Source organism: Rhineura floridana, chromosome 12 (assembly GCF_030035675.1).
Source record: "Rhineura floridana isolate rRhiFlo1 chromosome 12, rRhiFlo1.hap2, whole genome shotgun sequence".
Classification (NCBI taxonomy): domain Eukaryota; kingdom Metazoa; phylum Chordata; class Lepidosauria; order Squamata; family Rhineuridae; genus Rhineura; species Rhineura floridana.
In genome coordinates, this window is record NC_084491.1 from 31729957 (window position 1) to 31747862 (window position 17906).

The 17906-nt window shown below is 41.9% G+C and overlaps 1 protein-coding gene across 8 annotated transcripts in view; it reads right to left on the reverse strand.

Annotated features, from left to right (window-relative positions):
• Positions 1-17906, reverse strand: part of ARHGAP32 (Rho GTPase activating protein 32) — a 233127-nt gene that overhangs the window by 63503 nt on the left and 151718 nt on the right. For 7 of the 8 annotated variants that reach the window (XM_061592443.1, XM_061592441.1, XM_061592446.1 and 4 more), the window contains 4 exons: positions 12635-12727; positions 10094-10216; positions 7655-7732; positions 5016-5097 (listed from right to left, as the gene is read on the reverse strand). In XM_061592443.1, the coding sequence (XP_061448427.1) occupies positions 5016-5097; positions 7655-7732; positions 10094-10216; positions 12635-12727 (376 nt within the window). The remainder of the gene's footprint in view (positions 1-5015; positions 5098-7654; positions 7733-10093; positions 10217-12634; positions 12728-17906) is intronic. The other variant, XM_061592442.1, reaches the window with a different exon arrangement.

Consider the following 17906-nt stretch of genomic DNA (forward strand, 5'->3'; position numbering starts at 1 on the left):
CTCCAGGAAATGGAGTTTTAGACTCTTTGGAAGCTCACTGTGAATTGTTTGCAAGGCACTTTGAGGGCAAAGTTGCTCGCCTCCATAGCAATCTTGATGCCACTTCTACATCTACTGTAGTCCCCAGTGACATGTCCAGTGCAACATCTGCCGCAACTTCTTGGGATCAGTTTCAGGTGATGCAGGTTGATGACGTGGGCAAGGTGCTTACGACGATGCAGCCAGCAACGGGTCCTCTCGACTCTTGCCCTTCTTGGATTATTAAAGCTTGCTGAGGAAGTATGGCTGAGTGCATCTAGGGTGTGATCAACATGTCTTTGCTAGAGGGAGTGGTCCCAGCAGTCCTGAAAGAGGTGGTGATCCAACTACTCCTGAAAAGCCCACCCTGGACCCATTGGTTTGTGACAACTACTTGCAGATCCCCCCTTTTTAGAGAAAGTGATCAAGAGGGATTATCTTGACCCATTCCAATCTGGGTTCAGGCCTGGTTATGCAACTAAGTTGGCCTTTGTCGCCCTGATGGATTACCTTTATCAGGATAGGGGGAATGCAACTCTGTTATTCTTACTTGATCTCTCTGCAGCTTTTGATACTGTTGACCATGATATCCTGAGCCAACTTGGTGAGATGGGAGATGGGTATTGGTGGCACTGTTTAACAGTGGTTCCGATCTTATCTTCAGGGTCATTTTCAGAGAATAGCACTGGGTGATTGTCTTGCAGTCCCCTGGCAGTTGTGCTGTGGGGTGCTGCAAGGTACCATCTTGTCCCCCATGCTATTTAACATCTATATGAACCCCATGAGAATGGTCATCAGCAGTACACTGATGATACCCAGCTCTGTAACATCTGAATCGGAACAGGCCATGGAAGCCCTGGACCAGCCCCTGGACTCCGTGGTAGGCTGGATGAGGGCAAATAAACTGAGTCTGGGTCCTAGCAAGTTGGAGACACTGTGGGTTGGTGGTTCCCAAGTTTGGATAACTGCCTGCTTTGGATGGGGTCGTACTCCCTCTGAAGGAGCAGGTCCATAGTCTGGGGGTGCTCCTGGATCCATCTTTGTTGCTAGAGGGTCCTAGGTGACTTCAGTGGCTAGGAGTATCTTTTACCAGCTTCGGATGTAAGACACCTGTGGCCATTTCTGGACTGGGATAGCCTGACACAGTTGTCCATGCACTGGTACCCTCCAGGCTAGATTACTGTAATATGCTCTATGTGGGGCTGCCCTTGAGGTTGGTCCGGAAGCTGCAGCTGTACAAAATGCAGTGGCATGACAAAATGCTCACAGGGACAGAGTATCACCAACATGTTACCCCACTGCTGTCCATTAGCTACCAGGCCAAGGTTCTAATTTTGGTGTACAAAGCCCGATATATCTTGGGACCAGGATACCTGAAAGACTGTCCCTTATAAGACCTCTTATATGCCCAGTTGATCACTGTGCTTTGCAAGTGAGGGCCTCCTGCAGATACCATCTTATCAGGAGGTTTGTTCCGCACAACATAGGAAGCGGACCTTTATTGTTGTGGTACCTACACCTTTGGAATTCCCTCCCCTTAAATATTAGACGGATGCCATCTCTGTTATCTTTTCGGTGCCTACTGAAGACCTTCCTCTTTCAAGAAGACTTTTAGGTAGAGATCTTAACCCAATCTGCATATGTGCTGGAATTGCTTTTAATTTTTTTTAATTATGTTTTTAAGATGTTTTAATATGATTTTAAAGGTTTTTCATTTTAATATGTTTAAGCATCTTAAAAACAAAAAGCTACCTTAAAGTGTTTTTAGTATTTTTGTTTGCCGCCTTGGGCCTTCTGGGAGGAAGCGGGAATAAATAAACAAACTACAACGCAACAAAAGTAATCATCTGGATCAAAACATTGTTTATGGACTGATTCAACCATCTGGCTCATGGCGGCATCTTGAAATTGCCCATCATGTGCTGCTGCTTTCATGCATAGGATTACATGATTACATGTGTTGGGGCATTAGTAATAGCATGCCATATTGGTGGCTGAGGACAGCCAAGTAGTCACAGCAATAAGGCAAGTCATACAAAGATTCCAAGTGGCTGTCAAGTCCAACAGTCTTGTAAAAGTCTCTCCAAGAAAACTTGGTAAACCAATTTTTAATTCATATCAACCCAACATTATATTTTTTAAAAAATATTTATATACAAGAGCGCATAAAAACTATCAAATTCTTGGGCTTTTGTAGGCAAAATCCTACTTTATCAGGTGCAATGGGATATTAACATTTAACCATGCACTGCAAGGATGAACTTGTATGTTCTTAGTATACCAACATTTTATTTAAGTACTAACACATCAACATAGAATATACAAACGTTAAAGCATTTTAAAAACAAATGAAGGTGTCTCTTCTTCGTTCCTATACAAGTTACCCCGAGGGGCACCTTGTTCTTTGTTAACATACTCTTACTAGGATCTCACAACTATACTTCAGCATTAAATTATCTGAACCTCATTTGAGTAAAAACTGCTACTGGTACAGTAGCAGATGCTATAGAGATGCCCACGTGTGCACATAAGGTCAGACGGGCACATCCTTGCCTAGACCTCTGCCAAGCACTAATGAATCTGGTTTTATGGTAGGATGGAATAATCAGTTGCACAGTTTAAGAGTGGCTCAAAAGGAATAATGCCTCCCCACTGACTCATCACATCCCATTCTTGAAACACCAAGCTTTAGTTTGTATTGTCATCCAGCTATGGAACGTGTGTTATCTGCTGTTATCAAGTTTTTTGAACAATGTTTTCCACAATTTCAAAACAAGCCTCAAATATTTTGCACACCTGAAGTAGAATAATGTATTTAGAAAACAAGTAGGAAACAAGGCTCCAACAACTGGGTAAAATAGATAAAGGGAGCTACATCACCAGCTTTGCCCACCAAGGATTTCCAGATTTTCTTTGTAATAAATAAATTCAACTGAATGGTTAATTTTATTTTAGTTCTGTAATATAGTTACAATCTATTCCATAGGAATACACCACTACTACGCATGTAAGACAGGTCATCATTGAAAATGAATTGCTCTGACTCGCAAGTCTAAAGCATTGATCTATCCAAAGTATTATTAAAGCCAAACAGACCAACATCAGATTCTTTAGGAGGATCTAAATCCAAGGGCTTATATGCATCCAATGGGATTCTAATAGTGTCTTTCATACCCATCCCAAAATTGTCTTGCCTCATGGAACATCCACTGCCTTTTATGATGACTTAAAGAGGGAAGCATGCAAGCAAGTATACCATCTACACACCTGCTTTTGGATCAATTCAGAGTTGCTCCTTCCTTGCCATGTTCTGAGGAACAAATCATTGTCCATTGGTGAAACATTTTTGTTGATGCAGATACAAACACATTCAGAGAGTTGTTGGACCCAAATCAGCAGTGGGGTGGGGTTGGGGTTCCTCCCCATCACATTACTGTACTGGGAAGATAGGTTCCTCCCATCCTAGCCCAGTGCTGCAGTGGGAGGAAAAGCACAGGAAAGCAAATGGTTTTCCTCTTCATTGCAGTGCTAGGCTAGGAGGGAAAGAACTCGTTCCAACCCAGCACTGCAATGTTGAGGAAAGCCCCACCTGCTTATCTTTCAAAGGTGCCTCTGTTCCCTTAACTACAGTATTCCTTCCTGTTTCCTGAGCACCAAGATCTATGACCAACAGGACTGTGCAAGAGGGAAGAGCGGAGCCCAATTGTGCCAAGGGACTGGCAGGCCACCTGAAGTGGCTTAGCAGGCTGGATCTGGACCCACTTGTAAGGCATTATACATGGGGCTGCTTTTGAAGACTGTTCAAAAAGTACAGTTACTTCCAAATACAGCAGCTTGGCTGCTAATAGGAACAGGGCAACGGTAACACATCTCACTAGTGCTTAAACATTTCCAGGTACAATTCCAAGTATTGATGCTTACCTTTAAACTTCCACACAGCTTTGGACTTTACTATCTAAAGAACTGCCTACTCTAACACAAGCCTGCCCAGAAACTCGAATCCGCTTTGGGACTAACGTTCAAATGCCCCTCTCATCCGGAGCAGGTGGCAAATTTTATTCATTTATTTATTTATTAAATGTATTAGTCGCCCATCTGGCTGGTTGTCCAGCCACTCTGGGCGACGTACAAAATAAAAACATACAAATACATTAAAACATTAAAAATCATTAAAATCATTAAAAACATTAAAAAATGGAAGGTTAGCTCTCAGTTGTGGCACCTCCATTATAGAATGCTTTGTGAAGTAGGCTTGGTTGGCACAGACTCCATGCTCCCTTTGGCACCAGGAAAAGACCGTTGTTATTTCCCCAGACTTTTAATTCTTAATTCAGTCATATGTACCCCAGGTTAAAATTGTTTTAACTGCTGCTTCTACTGGGCTACTTATTTTTATGCATATTTATTTTTTATCTGTTATTGGTTTTATTGGTTTTTTAATCTGGAATATTTTTAAATAGGAGAGCAGGGTATAAATTCACAAAAACAAACAAAGCTACTATCAGTCAACAAGTAGATGGGATGAAGCAGAGGGTGAAGCAGGTGCACCACATATTAATTTCTGGGTTTAAATTGCAAATCAGAGCATTATTAGAACCCAGGCTGAAGGGATCATTTTTACATGGTAAATATCCTCCATATAGAAACTTGAGAATGTACACTGAGAAGAAATTCTGTACCTCACTAACCACTGCTGGTGAAAATGACTAGTCCAGCGGCAGTTATAATAATATACAGAAATCTTACAAAATACATAATGTGAAAATCAGACCACTGAAAAAGTAAATTCAATCATTTAAACAGCATAAAGTATATACTGAAACATGCTTGTATCATAGATATATACACTGAAATAGCTTTGAATGGGAGATCAGTAGATATGAAACACTTCAATAATAGACACATTTACATGAAAATAGTGGGAAAATGGAAAGAAAGATTTTAAATCAACATTCTGCCATATTATATACATTTGTTTAAAATATACACACACATACCTGGCTTTGGCACGGAATTGGTCACAGACTGAGGAACTTTGTCATTAATTAGTTCAACACACTCACTAGGAAAGAATCCCACCTGTGACAAAACGAGATAGATGGTAGTTCACGTCTGCAGCATATTTAAGAAGATAGCTGAATAGAATCACATGTGGAGCCACAGTCTTAACAGCTTTTTGCACAACACCAAAGTATTTAAAGAAAAACAAGTGGTTTAGACCTGTAAATTATATACTTGGTTATACAATTTAACTGCTTTTAAAATTACCATTGTTTGTTATGCACCACGGATATGCCTTTTGGACATACTTATCATTTGAACAACATGCTACTAAGAGACAGCAAGTTGGCCTTCTAAGAACTAAAAGATTGGTGTAATGGAAGCACACACAGTGACTTATTCTAACTTTCTTCTTTTCTTTTTGTGTCTCAGGCCCATTCACAAATGCAACTTTTTCCAGTAACAGAGATTAACCTGCCTTATCTTTAACAACCACAAGTGACCAGGAATTCCCTGCAGTGAACAGGATAGCGGAGGAGGGATGGACTGCTCCATTCCTCCCTTGTCAGTCAAAGGAGCTACCAGATAAGCCTCTCTGGGAGAACATTCCAGAAATAGGGTGCCATGATCAAAAAGGTCTTCTCCCTGGTAACCATCCTTCGCAGCTTAGATAGAAGAGGCATCTGAAAAATGGCCTATGCTGAAGATTTCAACAACTAAGAAGTGGGAACACACAACTAGTAACAGAGAAAAATACATAATAAAAATCCAGGATGATGCTTATTGTCATGGACTGGTTTAGACAATCCATGACATTTAATACATTCTGTCTAATTTCCATCCTTCATCTTCTTAATTTTGATTTCTATCTTGCTCAGCACTGCTGATGCCTACATACATTCTATTTTAAGGTCTTTCATAACAGAGAAGACAGAGTGTTACACAATAATGAGCATCAGAGGGATAGGTACAAATCCCACCTCTCCTCCACCTTTAAACAATATTCTCCACACCTAACTCACTTCTGGTATTGGAACCAGGCTGGGGAAAAACTGCTTAAAAGCACCAGAGCACAATGAGGAAAGGAGTGAGTTTCACTCTTTTTGCATAAAGAATAAACTTCCCCCCACCCCTGCTTTATGCTTCAGTGGGGCAAGTGTATGTTTAAACAGTTGTCCCATGTGTCTAGTTTAGCTCTTAATTTAATATTAATTTATTTGCCATGCTGGCAAAGAAAAACAAGCAAGCTCGGGCTTAGAAAACAAAACCTAAGAATGCGGTTCAGGTAGCTTTCCCAGTCTCACTTCCACTCCCACATATCAGTGGTAACAAGGAATCTGTTTCCTCAGTTCTGCCATACAAAGTAGGCACTCATACAACTGCAATGAATGGAAGAATTTTAAGCACAATCTCTCCCAGTGTAGTCGCAGAAGAAAATGCACGTGTTTATACCTTCTCCTTTCTACATAACTATTAAAGTCAAAGGAGCCCATTCCTATAAGGAATCTTTTGACATCTTTGCTCAGTCCAATCCAAATGACAGCCTGAGCTCATAAGCAAGAACTGTATCAACATTCTTCTCCAGGTTCTGCAGAAGCAGGGTAAAATGTCAGTTCTGATCCACTTTAAATGTATGATGCTTTTCTCTGCATCAGACAGCTATAGAAGAAAAGTGGGTATCACAGTCCCAATTTTTACTAGAGAACCTTTGAAGAACTAAAATGGCACAATCCAGCTCTTCTCAAATCCAGCTTTTTAGTGCACAAACTGATCAGGATTTCAAGGTAAGTTTTCAAGTCTTTAAAGTGTTTCACAGATGCATGGAAATTGTTGTTGTTATGTGCCTTCAAGTCGATTACGACTTATGGCGACCCTATGAATCAGCGATCTCCAAGAGTATCTGTCATGAACCACCCTGTTCAGATGTTGTAAGTTCAGGTCTGTGGCTTCCTTTATGGAATCAATTCATCTCTTTTTTGGCCTTCCTCTTTTTCTACTCCCTTCTGTTTTTTCCAGCATTATTGTCTTTTCGAGTGAATCGTGTCTTCTCATTATGTGTCCAAAGTATGATAACCTCAGTTTCATCATTTTAGCTCCTAGTGATTGTTCTGGTTTAATTTGTTCTAACACCCAATAATTTGTCTTTTTCGCAGTCCATGGTATGCGCAAAGCTCTCCTCCAACACCACATGTCAAATGAGTTGATTTTTCTCTTATCTGCTTTTTTCACTGTTCAACTTTCACTTTTACATCCATAGATAGAGATCAGGAATACCATGGTCTGAATGATCCTGACTTTAGTGTTCAGTGATACAACTTTGCATTTGAGGAGCTTTTCTAGTTCCCTCACAGCTGCCCTCCCCAGTCCTAGCCTTCTTCTGATTTCTTGACTATTGTCTCCATTTTGGTTAATGACTGTGCCAAGGTATTAATAATCCTTGACAAGTTCAATGTCCTCATTGTCAACTTTAAAGTTGCATAAATCTTCTGTTGTCATTACTTTAGTCTTTTTTTAGTCATGGAAATAGCATGCTACAAACATATGAATGAGCAGTCTATTAGCAACAGTAATAATTCCACAAAATGCATCTAACATCAGCTTCTGCAATATTAACTAATCAAAAAACTGGGCATACCTGAAATCCATGCTTTCCCCTCCACCAAGTGGTCAATTCTTTTGGAGGCATGTCGATAACTGACACAATATCTCCCACCTGGAAATAACCAACATCAATTTTTCTCTCACTGTATTTTGAAAGACAGTTTTGTTGATAAAAGCATAGGTTCTACTGGACTGTTAAAAAAATTACCCATAAAAACATTCAAGACAAGACTCCATTTACAAAAGCCATCACTAACATATGAGCTAATGCATTATAAATGCTACAAAATGCACATTTTAATATATTTGCAAGGAGGATGTATTTATTAGAAGCGAAAAAGTCAAAAACTGTTCTGATTAAAATGTGGATTGAGGGAAATGCCTCCCAGAATCATGAAATCATTTGGGAAGAGATCTTGAACAAATTATCTTTTTTTAAAAAAAACTTCTACTCATTTAGGTATTAGCTCTTCTGCCCCAGTCTTTTCTTTTTCCTATGGGGTTCAGTGTGACCTTACAAAGATATGCTCCTCTAAGTTAACAATGCAAAAATAAAATGTGATGTTACATCAGCAGGATGGAAAGATGAGAAAAGGCATTTAAATATTCCTTTGAGACCACTTGCCTAACATAAAACATTTAAAATAGTTTGCATGGAGACGCTGAGAGCTTGCAAATGACACCAGCAAAGCTCCATATATGCATGTGAGGCTCTTATTATTTGCCCTTTGAGCCTTTCAGACATACTGAACTCATATTTTCAAGCTAATATCTGCCCACCAGGAGGTCTGCATTTTAAAAAAACTTTCGGGCATTTAATAGCAATCTCTGGGCCACACAAAGTGTTTTACAGGGGGTTGTACTTAGATGAGCCATGTGTTGGCCACAAAGAAATTTGATATTTATCAAATATGCACTGAACAATAATTCACTGTATTAAATGTTTAGTCGTGTAATCTCTCTCCCTCCTGCCCCCCTGCCTCAAAGATACTATTATTAGTTATAGTAACAGAAGTCTGGGATAGGGATTATCATCCAAGCTTTAACACAAATTTGTTGCTTTAATTTGCTACCTATTGACAACCACTATAGGTCTCAGTTTAACTATCTGTATAATGAAATTAGTGAACAAACAGGAGAGTTGTGGCAAGACTTGGGTAGGTGCAGATGTTAACACCAGAAATTTATTCACTCTCATTAATGGATTTGGGGAAGACTGCACGATCACATACCACTTCCCCTCGCCCTTCTCTATTCTCTCCCTGGCATATGTTCACGTGCCAATTAAGCATTACATCAACTGCAACATTAAGCATGGATTAATGATAACCAGGATTAGTTCTTATCCATTATTTGAATCCTGAATTGTTTTAATAGCTGGATGGCAAATCCTGGTTCAGGGAAACCTTGGTTATCATTAAGCACCCTTAATACTGATGCCACACCAAGGTTCAGAGTAACGAAAGAAGGGATAGATAAACTCATACCGAGGAGAAAATATGCAATTTTTCTGCCCACATCTACTGACTATGTTTAACAGATTATTAGCATTACATTTGCACTACTCAATCTGAGAGAGGCGGAAAAATGAAAACTGTTTTAGTGGCATAACACTTCATGCTCCTTTGAACTGTACTGAGAAAGGTTACTATTGTAACGAAAGCATCAGTGATTAAACCATTAATTTCTAATAATATTCACATGTCTTAACCGGGACAATACCCAAATTATTATGCATTTCCCTGATGCTGTAAACTAAAAGGCAACAATTTGAAACATCCCATAAAAAGCTGCTTGTGCTTTCCTACAGATTTTGAACAATACTGCCCCAAAGCATAACAGACGATAGCAGCACAGGCAAGCAAGCAATGAGTACATACATAGAGAACCCATTGGGCATTAGCTAAAAAGGATCAAGTTTTCAGAAGCAGTCAGGAGAAGATTTTCATTCAAATACTCAGCACAGCTGCCAGTGTGAGACTTGGTTCCAGGATTTAAAAGAAGCTCTAAAACTGAACACAATAAGCTTCTTTGGAGGGAAGAGGGGTGAAAATAGGTCACTTATTTTCATGCCTAAATGGGGAGCAAAGTACTTTTACAAATCTGTTTTCAATGTCCATTTTCTTAGCAGACATACTAATGAGCATGGTACACAGAAAAACACAGAGAAAACTTTTTTCTGGTTATATTACATATGTAATCAGAATTGCTAGGGGATGTCTCAATATTGCATTTTTAGAATGTTGGCTACAGAACTTGCAAATACCTATTTAATTGCCAGGCTTCAAATCCCATATATTTAAAGGATGCCCAAAGAGATTATCACTGAATATGTGACTGATTTATTGAGTTCATTCTCACTTCCAGCAGACAACTTAAAATGCCAAAACATCTATTTTAAATATCTGCACCAATAGTAACGAGTTCCTCCTTCTTTATTTGATAAGAAATACATATTCCTTCAATTACTTACCTCAAAGGACAGTTCATCTGCTGCCTGAGCAATATATCTCTTAATAACATGGGCAGCTGCAATAGCAGGGACATTAATGGATGATTCGTCATGGACTAGGAGATGATTTCCCTTGTTATCTATCTGTAAGAAAAGATACCATAGACTGTGAGGCAGCTGGGGACATGTGGCTTTGTGAATTTGTTCTATTAGTGTTTATAAGGAGGAGGGGTTTCATGCTAGTTGACAGAGGCAGCACAGCTTGATGAGCTCGTAGAATGAAGTACAATAGAAGCAACAATGACAACTGTGTAACCAAGAACTGAGTAGGAATTATAGCAAATAAAACAATTTTCTAAAGGGCAAGTCCCCTTTTCATCTACCAAAGAAAAACTGGATTTGTATGTCTGTTGCTTTATTGTAGAATAACCAGGTTTCTACTTAGCTAGAATCTGCTAATCAGTTTCAACTACCTATTAAGATTCCTCATCTTAATTTTCCACACTGTAACTTAGCTGACAATTGATATAACACAATGCAATTTAGCACATGCATTCAGGGCACAATCAACATTTTAAGTATGAATATTAGCTTGATACCTGCATCCGTTTCTAAAGCGGAAGGAAAATGTAACACACTGCGATATATTCCTTGAATATTGAGACACTGGAATGAAAGTTCAATAAATCCATTTCTTAAATAAGAGGTCTCCTTTTCATCTAGCAATATGAATATTGAACTTGCATGCTTTTTGTTTTATCATAGCATGCTTTAATAAATATCTGCATAACCTTTCTTGGTACCAAGGCAGCTCGATAACAGATTGACAGATTTTATGGCAGTATGAGAAGGCTATTCATAAGAATTATGGTAATGTTTTTACTTCTCTCTAATCTTTCAACTAACAGTTCTTTTTACCACTTGCATGTTGTAACCTTAGCGTACAATCTGCAAACATATCCATCCCAGCCTGGTAAGTACTGTTGGTTTAAAGGATATATAATTATCTGAATTTGTTTCATTTTATACCTACCTACTTTTTGTTCATTTTAGTTTACTATGACTATATAGTTTACTACTATTAAAATATACTTAAATAAAGCAATTTCACCATTGTAACTCAGTGCCAGACATTTTAGGCGTACACCTAAAATTGTATAAACTACAAATGTGACAAACGTGTTATCATGCTTATTAGTGTGTTTCGCTACATCTCCTTGATGAGTACACATCTGGTGCAAACAGGATGACCTCTGTGAGAAATGTAGATCCCAGAATGCTTTTATTTTTGGAGTTGGGATTATGAAATGGGACAAAAATTTTCATTATTTAATCAGAGTGAGTCCAGGAAGCATTGCTCTCACTGATTTGGTTTGGTGATATTATGTAGCCAAATCTGACTGTCTATATAGCATTATCAGGAAACCTATTGGGAGTGACAATAGTGCTTTCATCCTCACTTTCATTTGTGATGCTGACATGTAGCCAAATCTGACCAGCTGTGATGTAATGTGAGGTCCTGTTGCCTATATGAACCCTGATTATATGGGATCAGCTCAGGAAGAAGCCCCTTCTTTTTTTCTGAAAACAAAAATAAACCCCAAAAACAGTTTCAAAGAGGCAGCAACACTCTGCAAAATAAGTGGGAATAAGTGAGTTGTGAAGCATCACCCAAGTTTCAGAACAGCCCTAGGGAGACGGCCCTCAGGAGCACTGCTGAGGACAGAACAATGTAGATATTTGCTAGTTACTTTGGGACCAGGTTACCTAATGGACTGCCTCATCCCTTAAAATCCCTCTGCCCAGCAACTGTGCTTCTCAAATGTGGCCCTGCTGAGAGTACTGCATGTCCCAGTGGTGCACTTATTGTACTATAAACCAGGCTTTTAGGGTTGTAGATCCAGTCCTCTGGAATCAATTATCAGGTGAAATTAGACAGGCACCTAGCATCTTGATGTTAAGTGGTTACTGACGATGTTTTCATTTACAAAGGTTTTCCCTGAACGGTGACGCAGTTATTTGTGGAACATCTGTTTTATTGTTTTTAGATTTTGTTTTATCTAGTGTTATCTTGATGTGCACTGCTTCAATAGTGTCTCCCTGTGAAGCAGTTTCTAAATCTGTAAAATAAATAAATGTTAGTCAGCAATACTAACCCACTAACACAGAGTACAGAATTTGAACACAGTCCATAAGCTCTTCTGAAATGCACTTTCCCCTGGGATTGTGTACTTATTTCTACAACATTGCCTAAATCGAAAATGTTAAAATACTGCAGTTCTAGAAGAGAATTGCATTATTGTGTCATGCTTTATACATTATAGGATAATTCAAGGCAGAAAAAAGGCTTAATCTTGGGATGTTTCTTCAAATTTGCTCTTGCATGATCCTTTAAAACTAGATTACAACAGAGGAAAAAGCTACAAGAAGCAATTTATAATTTGGTAGCATTTTATACTCATGTTCCATTAACAACTTGCTAGGGTGTAGATAAAAAGCATTTGATAACCTAGCCAAAAATGAGGCATATTATGCAACACCATTTGATACATCTTACAGTACCTCCATCCACGTGAGGGCAGGACCACAGTTTATCTTGTTTCCAGCAATGGCTGAGAGTCGTGACAGGTAAGCCATCAGCATCTGGGTGACAAGCTACAGAGAGTGAGAAAGGAACAGTACAATTCTGCTGTTCCAGGGTATCTGAGTTAAATTGAAGATGAGCCAGCTGAAGCCAACAAATTGATGGAGAAAGCATAAAAAAAATCTCCCTGCCTACCAGACTGTTGTGAATGCTTTATAGCATGAAAAAGTTATTAGATTCTCCCTAGATACCTAACACCTACAATTTTCCATTTGCCACAAATTTAACCTACAAAACAAAAGTATAGCTGCAATCCAAACCATGGTTTCCCATTGGCATATCAAATACAGATCAGTGGGGCTTACCCTTTGGGGATGTTTGGGATAATTTGCTTTTTCTTCCACATGAAATGGAAATGGACTGCCTTCAAGTCGACCCCAACTTATGGCTACCCTATGAATAGGGTTTTCATGGTAAGCAGTACTCAGAGGGGGTTTACCATTGCCTCCCTCTAAGGCTAGTCCTCCCCAGCTGGCTAGGGCCTACCCACAGCTGCACAAGCCAGCCCCTTCCTTGTCTGCAACTGCTAGCTGGGGGGCAACTGGGCTCCTTGGGACTATGCAGCTTGCCCACGACTGCACAGGTGGCAGGGCACATAACCCCTGAGCCACTCACTGTGGGGTGATCTTTAGCTGGCCCTTGACACCTAGGAGACACAAGCGGGGATTTAAACCCACAGACTCGACTCCCAGCCAGGCTCTCCTCCCCACTGTGCTATACCAGCTTTCAAATACATACTTGAAAACTACTGAGGAAACCAGGAAACTGCTATTTATCTATTTTTGGAAAGTCCTTTGGAATGTGACATGTCAGTTAGCTGTGCTTTTGGAGCATACTTTTCTGAATTATTAAAGGGAATAATACAGACCTGACTGAGTCAGTGCATGTTTAAGACATAGGTGATAAACTGTTTCATATTGTTATTTCAGATTGCAAGTAGGGACTCGCATCACAAAAACAAACCTCCCTCCACAGGGAAAGCTAGCCATATCAAGTAAAAAATTAGATTAAAACTAGTTTGCTTTTTGTTTGTTTTCAAGGATCATTCAGTCACATCACTTCATCCTCTTCTCACAACCTGAAATGGTATATCCTATACACATCTATCCCTTCTGTCAAGTTAGGCCAAGGAGACAGAATGTAAAAAAGGAAATTCTTATCGTGAATTTCTATTCCTGGGGGTTCCGGGAGGACAGTCATTGGCCTTGGGATGACACCTCCCTCGGGTTCAGCAGGCAGGGTCCATTTCAGGTGACTTCACCCTGGGGGAGGGGCCATCCCATTCCCTCCAGACCAGCCATATGAGCAACATTACCCCTCAACCCCGACTGCTCCGGCCCTGTGTCAAAGCCCAAATGTTCATTGGTCCCTGACATCTACAGAACTAAAGGCGAGGGACTAGGAACAGTGACAAGAGAGTGCCAGGAAATCCCCAGGTGGGCCTAACTACCATTCCACATGTATGGCACTGGCAGAAGCCACTCAGTCCGACCTGCATGGCCAGAATACCCAGAATGAAGAGGCAGGGACTGTCCTCCAGGAACTCCTGGGAATAGAAATTCATGGTAAGAATTTCCATTTTCCCCCAGAGGTTCCTGGAGACCATTCATTGGGCTCGGGACATACCAGAGCCCCTAAACAGGGTGGGATTCAGGAAATGCAGGTCATGTCCTAACGGCCCTCTTCAGGACTCTCCGACTGAAAGCTGCATTGGTGGAAGCCCAAGAGTTAACTTTATAATGTCTAGAGAAGGTATGAACTGAAGCCCAAGTAGCTAATCTACAGATGTCTAGGAGGGGGAAACTACCTTTGTACACCTCTGAGGTAGAAGCCCCTCTCATGGAATGAGCTGTTAAAACCCCAGGGGGCGATTTCCCGAGAGCCTGATAGGCCTGAACTATGGCGTCCTTGAGCCAGTGGGAAATTGAGGAGGAGGAAGCCTGACACCTTGGAGCTGGCCCCCCAAAGGAAACAAACAATGCCTCAGACTTTCTGAAAACTGACATCCTATCCAAGCAGAAGCGGAGGGCTCTATGCACGTCCAGAGTGTGCCAGGCCTTCTCCTTTGCGGAGGAAGGATTCAGGAAAAACAACCGAAGCACCACCTCCCGTGCCCTATGAAACAGGGAGTTGATTTTTTGAATGAATGGTCTGTTCTAAGAACCACTCTATCCGAGTAGAAAGCACATAACTGTGCATCTGAGGAAAGACCACTGAGCAGCAATACCTGATGAGCAGAGATAACTGCCACCAGGACAACCATATTCAGTGTAAGAAACTTCAACTCACACGTCGCTAATGGCTCAAAGGGGGGACTCATAAATGCTGTAAGGACCCAGTTGAGGTTCCAAGAGGGGAATCAATGAACCACTGGAGGATTCCTCAGGCCCACCCCCGATGAATCATCTAAGAGCGGATGTGATGACACTGAGAAATCCCCTCTGCACCCTAGAATGCTCTCAATGGCTGCCACTTGGCACTTAAATGTATCAGCACTAAGGCCTTTGTCCAACCTGGATTGCAGAAATCCCACGACATATGTTAAGTTTCTGGAGGAGGGATCCCTGCCCTTAGCCTGACACCAAGTAAGAAAGGCCCTCCACGTAGAACAGTATGCCCAGGTGGTGGAGGCCTTTCTGGAAGATAGCACAGTATTCAAAAGTGCTCCTGAAAAACCTAACTCTGTTAACCAGATCTGCTTAACCGCCATGCTGTCGGAAGAGCTCTGCCCTGGGATGAACACAGGACCGTGTCTCAACAAGTCCTTCCTTGAGGCCAGATGCATGAGTTCCAGGAACCACAGGCTCCTTGGCTATCAGAACCTCTGCCCTCAGGAGCCTGATCCTCCTGATTGTAATAGGAGACTGAAGGGGGGAAAGGCGTACAGCAGGCCCTCTGGCCAAGCCACCACTAGGGCATCCACCCCTTGTCTCTTGAGACTGATACCGAAGAAAAAACCTGTCAACCTGGGCATTGTGCGGATTTGAAAAGAGATCAATGATCAGAAAACCGAACTCCCCGGCCACCTGAAGGAATACTTCTGGATGTAGTTGTCATTCTGCATCGGACATTGTGATCGGACTGAGCCAATCTACCGTCATGTTTTGAAGTCCCGCTACATGCTCCGCCCTCAGGGACAACAGATGTGACTCTGCCCAGCTGAAGAGGTGATGGGCCTTCCCCATCAACGACTTTGACCTTGTACCTCTCTGATGGTTGATGTACGCTTTCGGAGAAACATTGTTGGTCCTCACAAGGTCATGACATCCCTTGATGTGTGGAGAGAAGGCCAGCAGCGCCAGTCTCGCTGCCCATAACTCCAGCCAACTGATACTCCGTTTGGTTTCGTTGGTGGGCCACACTCCCTGAGACACCATCATCTCCAAATGTGCTCCCCAGCCCAGCATACTGGCATCTGTTTTGATCACCTTGCGGACAGGAGTCTGTAGGCTCACCCCCTGTACCAGCCGATGAGTGATGTACCCCTTGTACCATCAGATGTTGATGTAGAACCAGGGAGTCCAGGATCATCATGTGTCTTGACTCAGAAATATGGGATTGTACCAGCATTAGACTCTGCAGTAGCAGACAAGAGTGGAACCGGGACCACCTTACCAAATCCTGATAGGACACCAGCATGCCCTGCAGCTTGGCCAAAACCATCAGGTCCATTGAACCCAAAGTGATCACTTCCTGTGTGAGAACCTGAATCTGGGAGGCTCTCCTGTCGGTAAGCTAGAACCCGAAGTTCCACGAATCTATCAGCACCCAGAGATGTGTGATCACCTTTGTCAGTTCCAATACGCTCTTGGTCCAGGTTTACTATGAACACATTGGTTCCACATCCTTCCTGCACTGAGCCTTTGAGGGTGCCCTGATGAGCAGATTATCTAGATATAGATGCACCCTCACCCCCAGAGTCCTTAGGTATGCCACCTTGGTGAAGACCCTAGGAGAAGAGGTAAGCTTGAAGGGAAGAGCTCTGTACTGAAAATGGTGCTGACCATAACAGAAGAGCAGATATCTTCTGTGTCTCCTGTGTATGGGGATGTGAAGATAGGCCTCTGTCAGATCTATGGACACCATCCAGTTGTTCTGGTTGATTGCCTCTGAAATGGGTTTGAGTGTTTCCATCCAGAAGTGTTTGTAGGCCACCCTCTTGTTGAGCCATATGAGACCGAGTATGGCCCTGGTATCTCTACTTTTCTTCAATACTAGAAAGAAAATGGAGTACACCCCCTTCCCTTGTTCCTGAATTGGGAGGGATTTGATTGCTTGGATCGCCAGGAGATGACTGATGGCACAGTTGAAATTCCAATGTTTGTCCGGTTTCTTGGACCATGATGTGGCCACAAATTTCTCTCTTGGCTGTCTGGAAAACTCCAAGGAGTAGCCATAGGAAACAGTTTTGAGGACCCTCCTGTCTGTCGTGGTCCCTGCCCACACGTGAGCAAACTGAAGAAGCCTGCCCCCAATGGCTCCCTGTGAGGCTGGGGACCTGGCATCAGGCAGACTGTTCCTTCTTTGCTCCTTCCCAAAGAGCAGGAGGGTGTGTGCTGGTTACATAGGGAAGGGCTCCTGATGATCTGTCTGACTTTCCCCAACAGGACTTGTGGCCTCCGGACGAATGTTGTTTGTTATATGGCCTGGGCCCCAAAAAGGATTGAAGTTGCCTGTACTCATGGTCATCTTTCTTGGCACTCGAGAGACCTTTCTGTTTGTTTCTTGTTTCCACCAGCACCTTGTCAAGGGGATCCCCAAACAGCTTGGAACCACCAAAAGAGTATCTTGCAAGACGACTCTGAGACCCAGGATCCATATCCCAGCTGCACAGCCAAATGTTGCAACATGCCACTGTACTAGCCTCTATCACTCTAGCGAACTGCAAGGCATCCCTGGAAGCGTCTGCTTGGAAAACCAAAGGTAGAGAAAGCTTATTCAGCCCATCCTTAATGTGTTTGGGAACATCCTCCCTGGAAGCAAGCTCTTCTGCCCAAAGCTTGCAGGCTTGTGACATAACTGATGTAGCTGCTGAAGCCCGGAAGGTGACTGGCTCCAAAGTCCCTCCACAGAGCTACTTCTATGCGCTTATCACAAGTGTCTCTAGGACCCCCCCCTCCCTCTGACTGGATGACTAATGATGATAAATCAGCCACGGACGGGTCCACTGCTGGAATCTTCAGTTGCTCC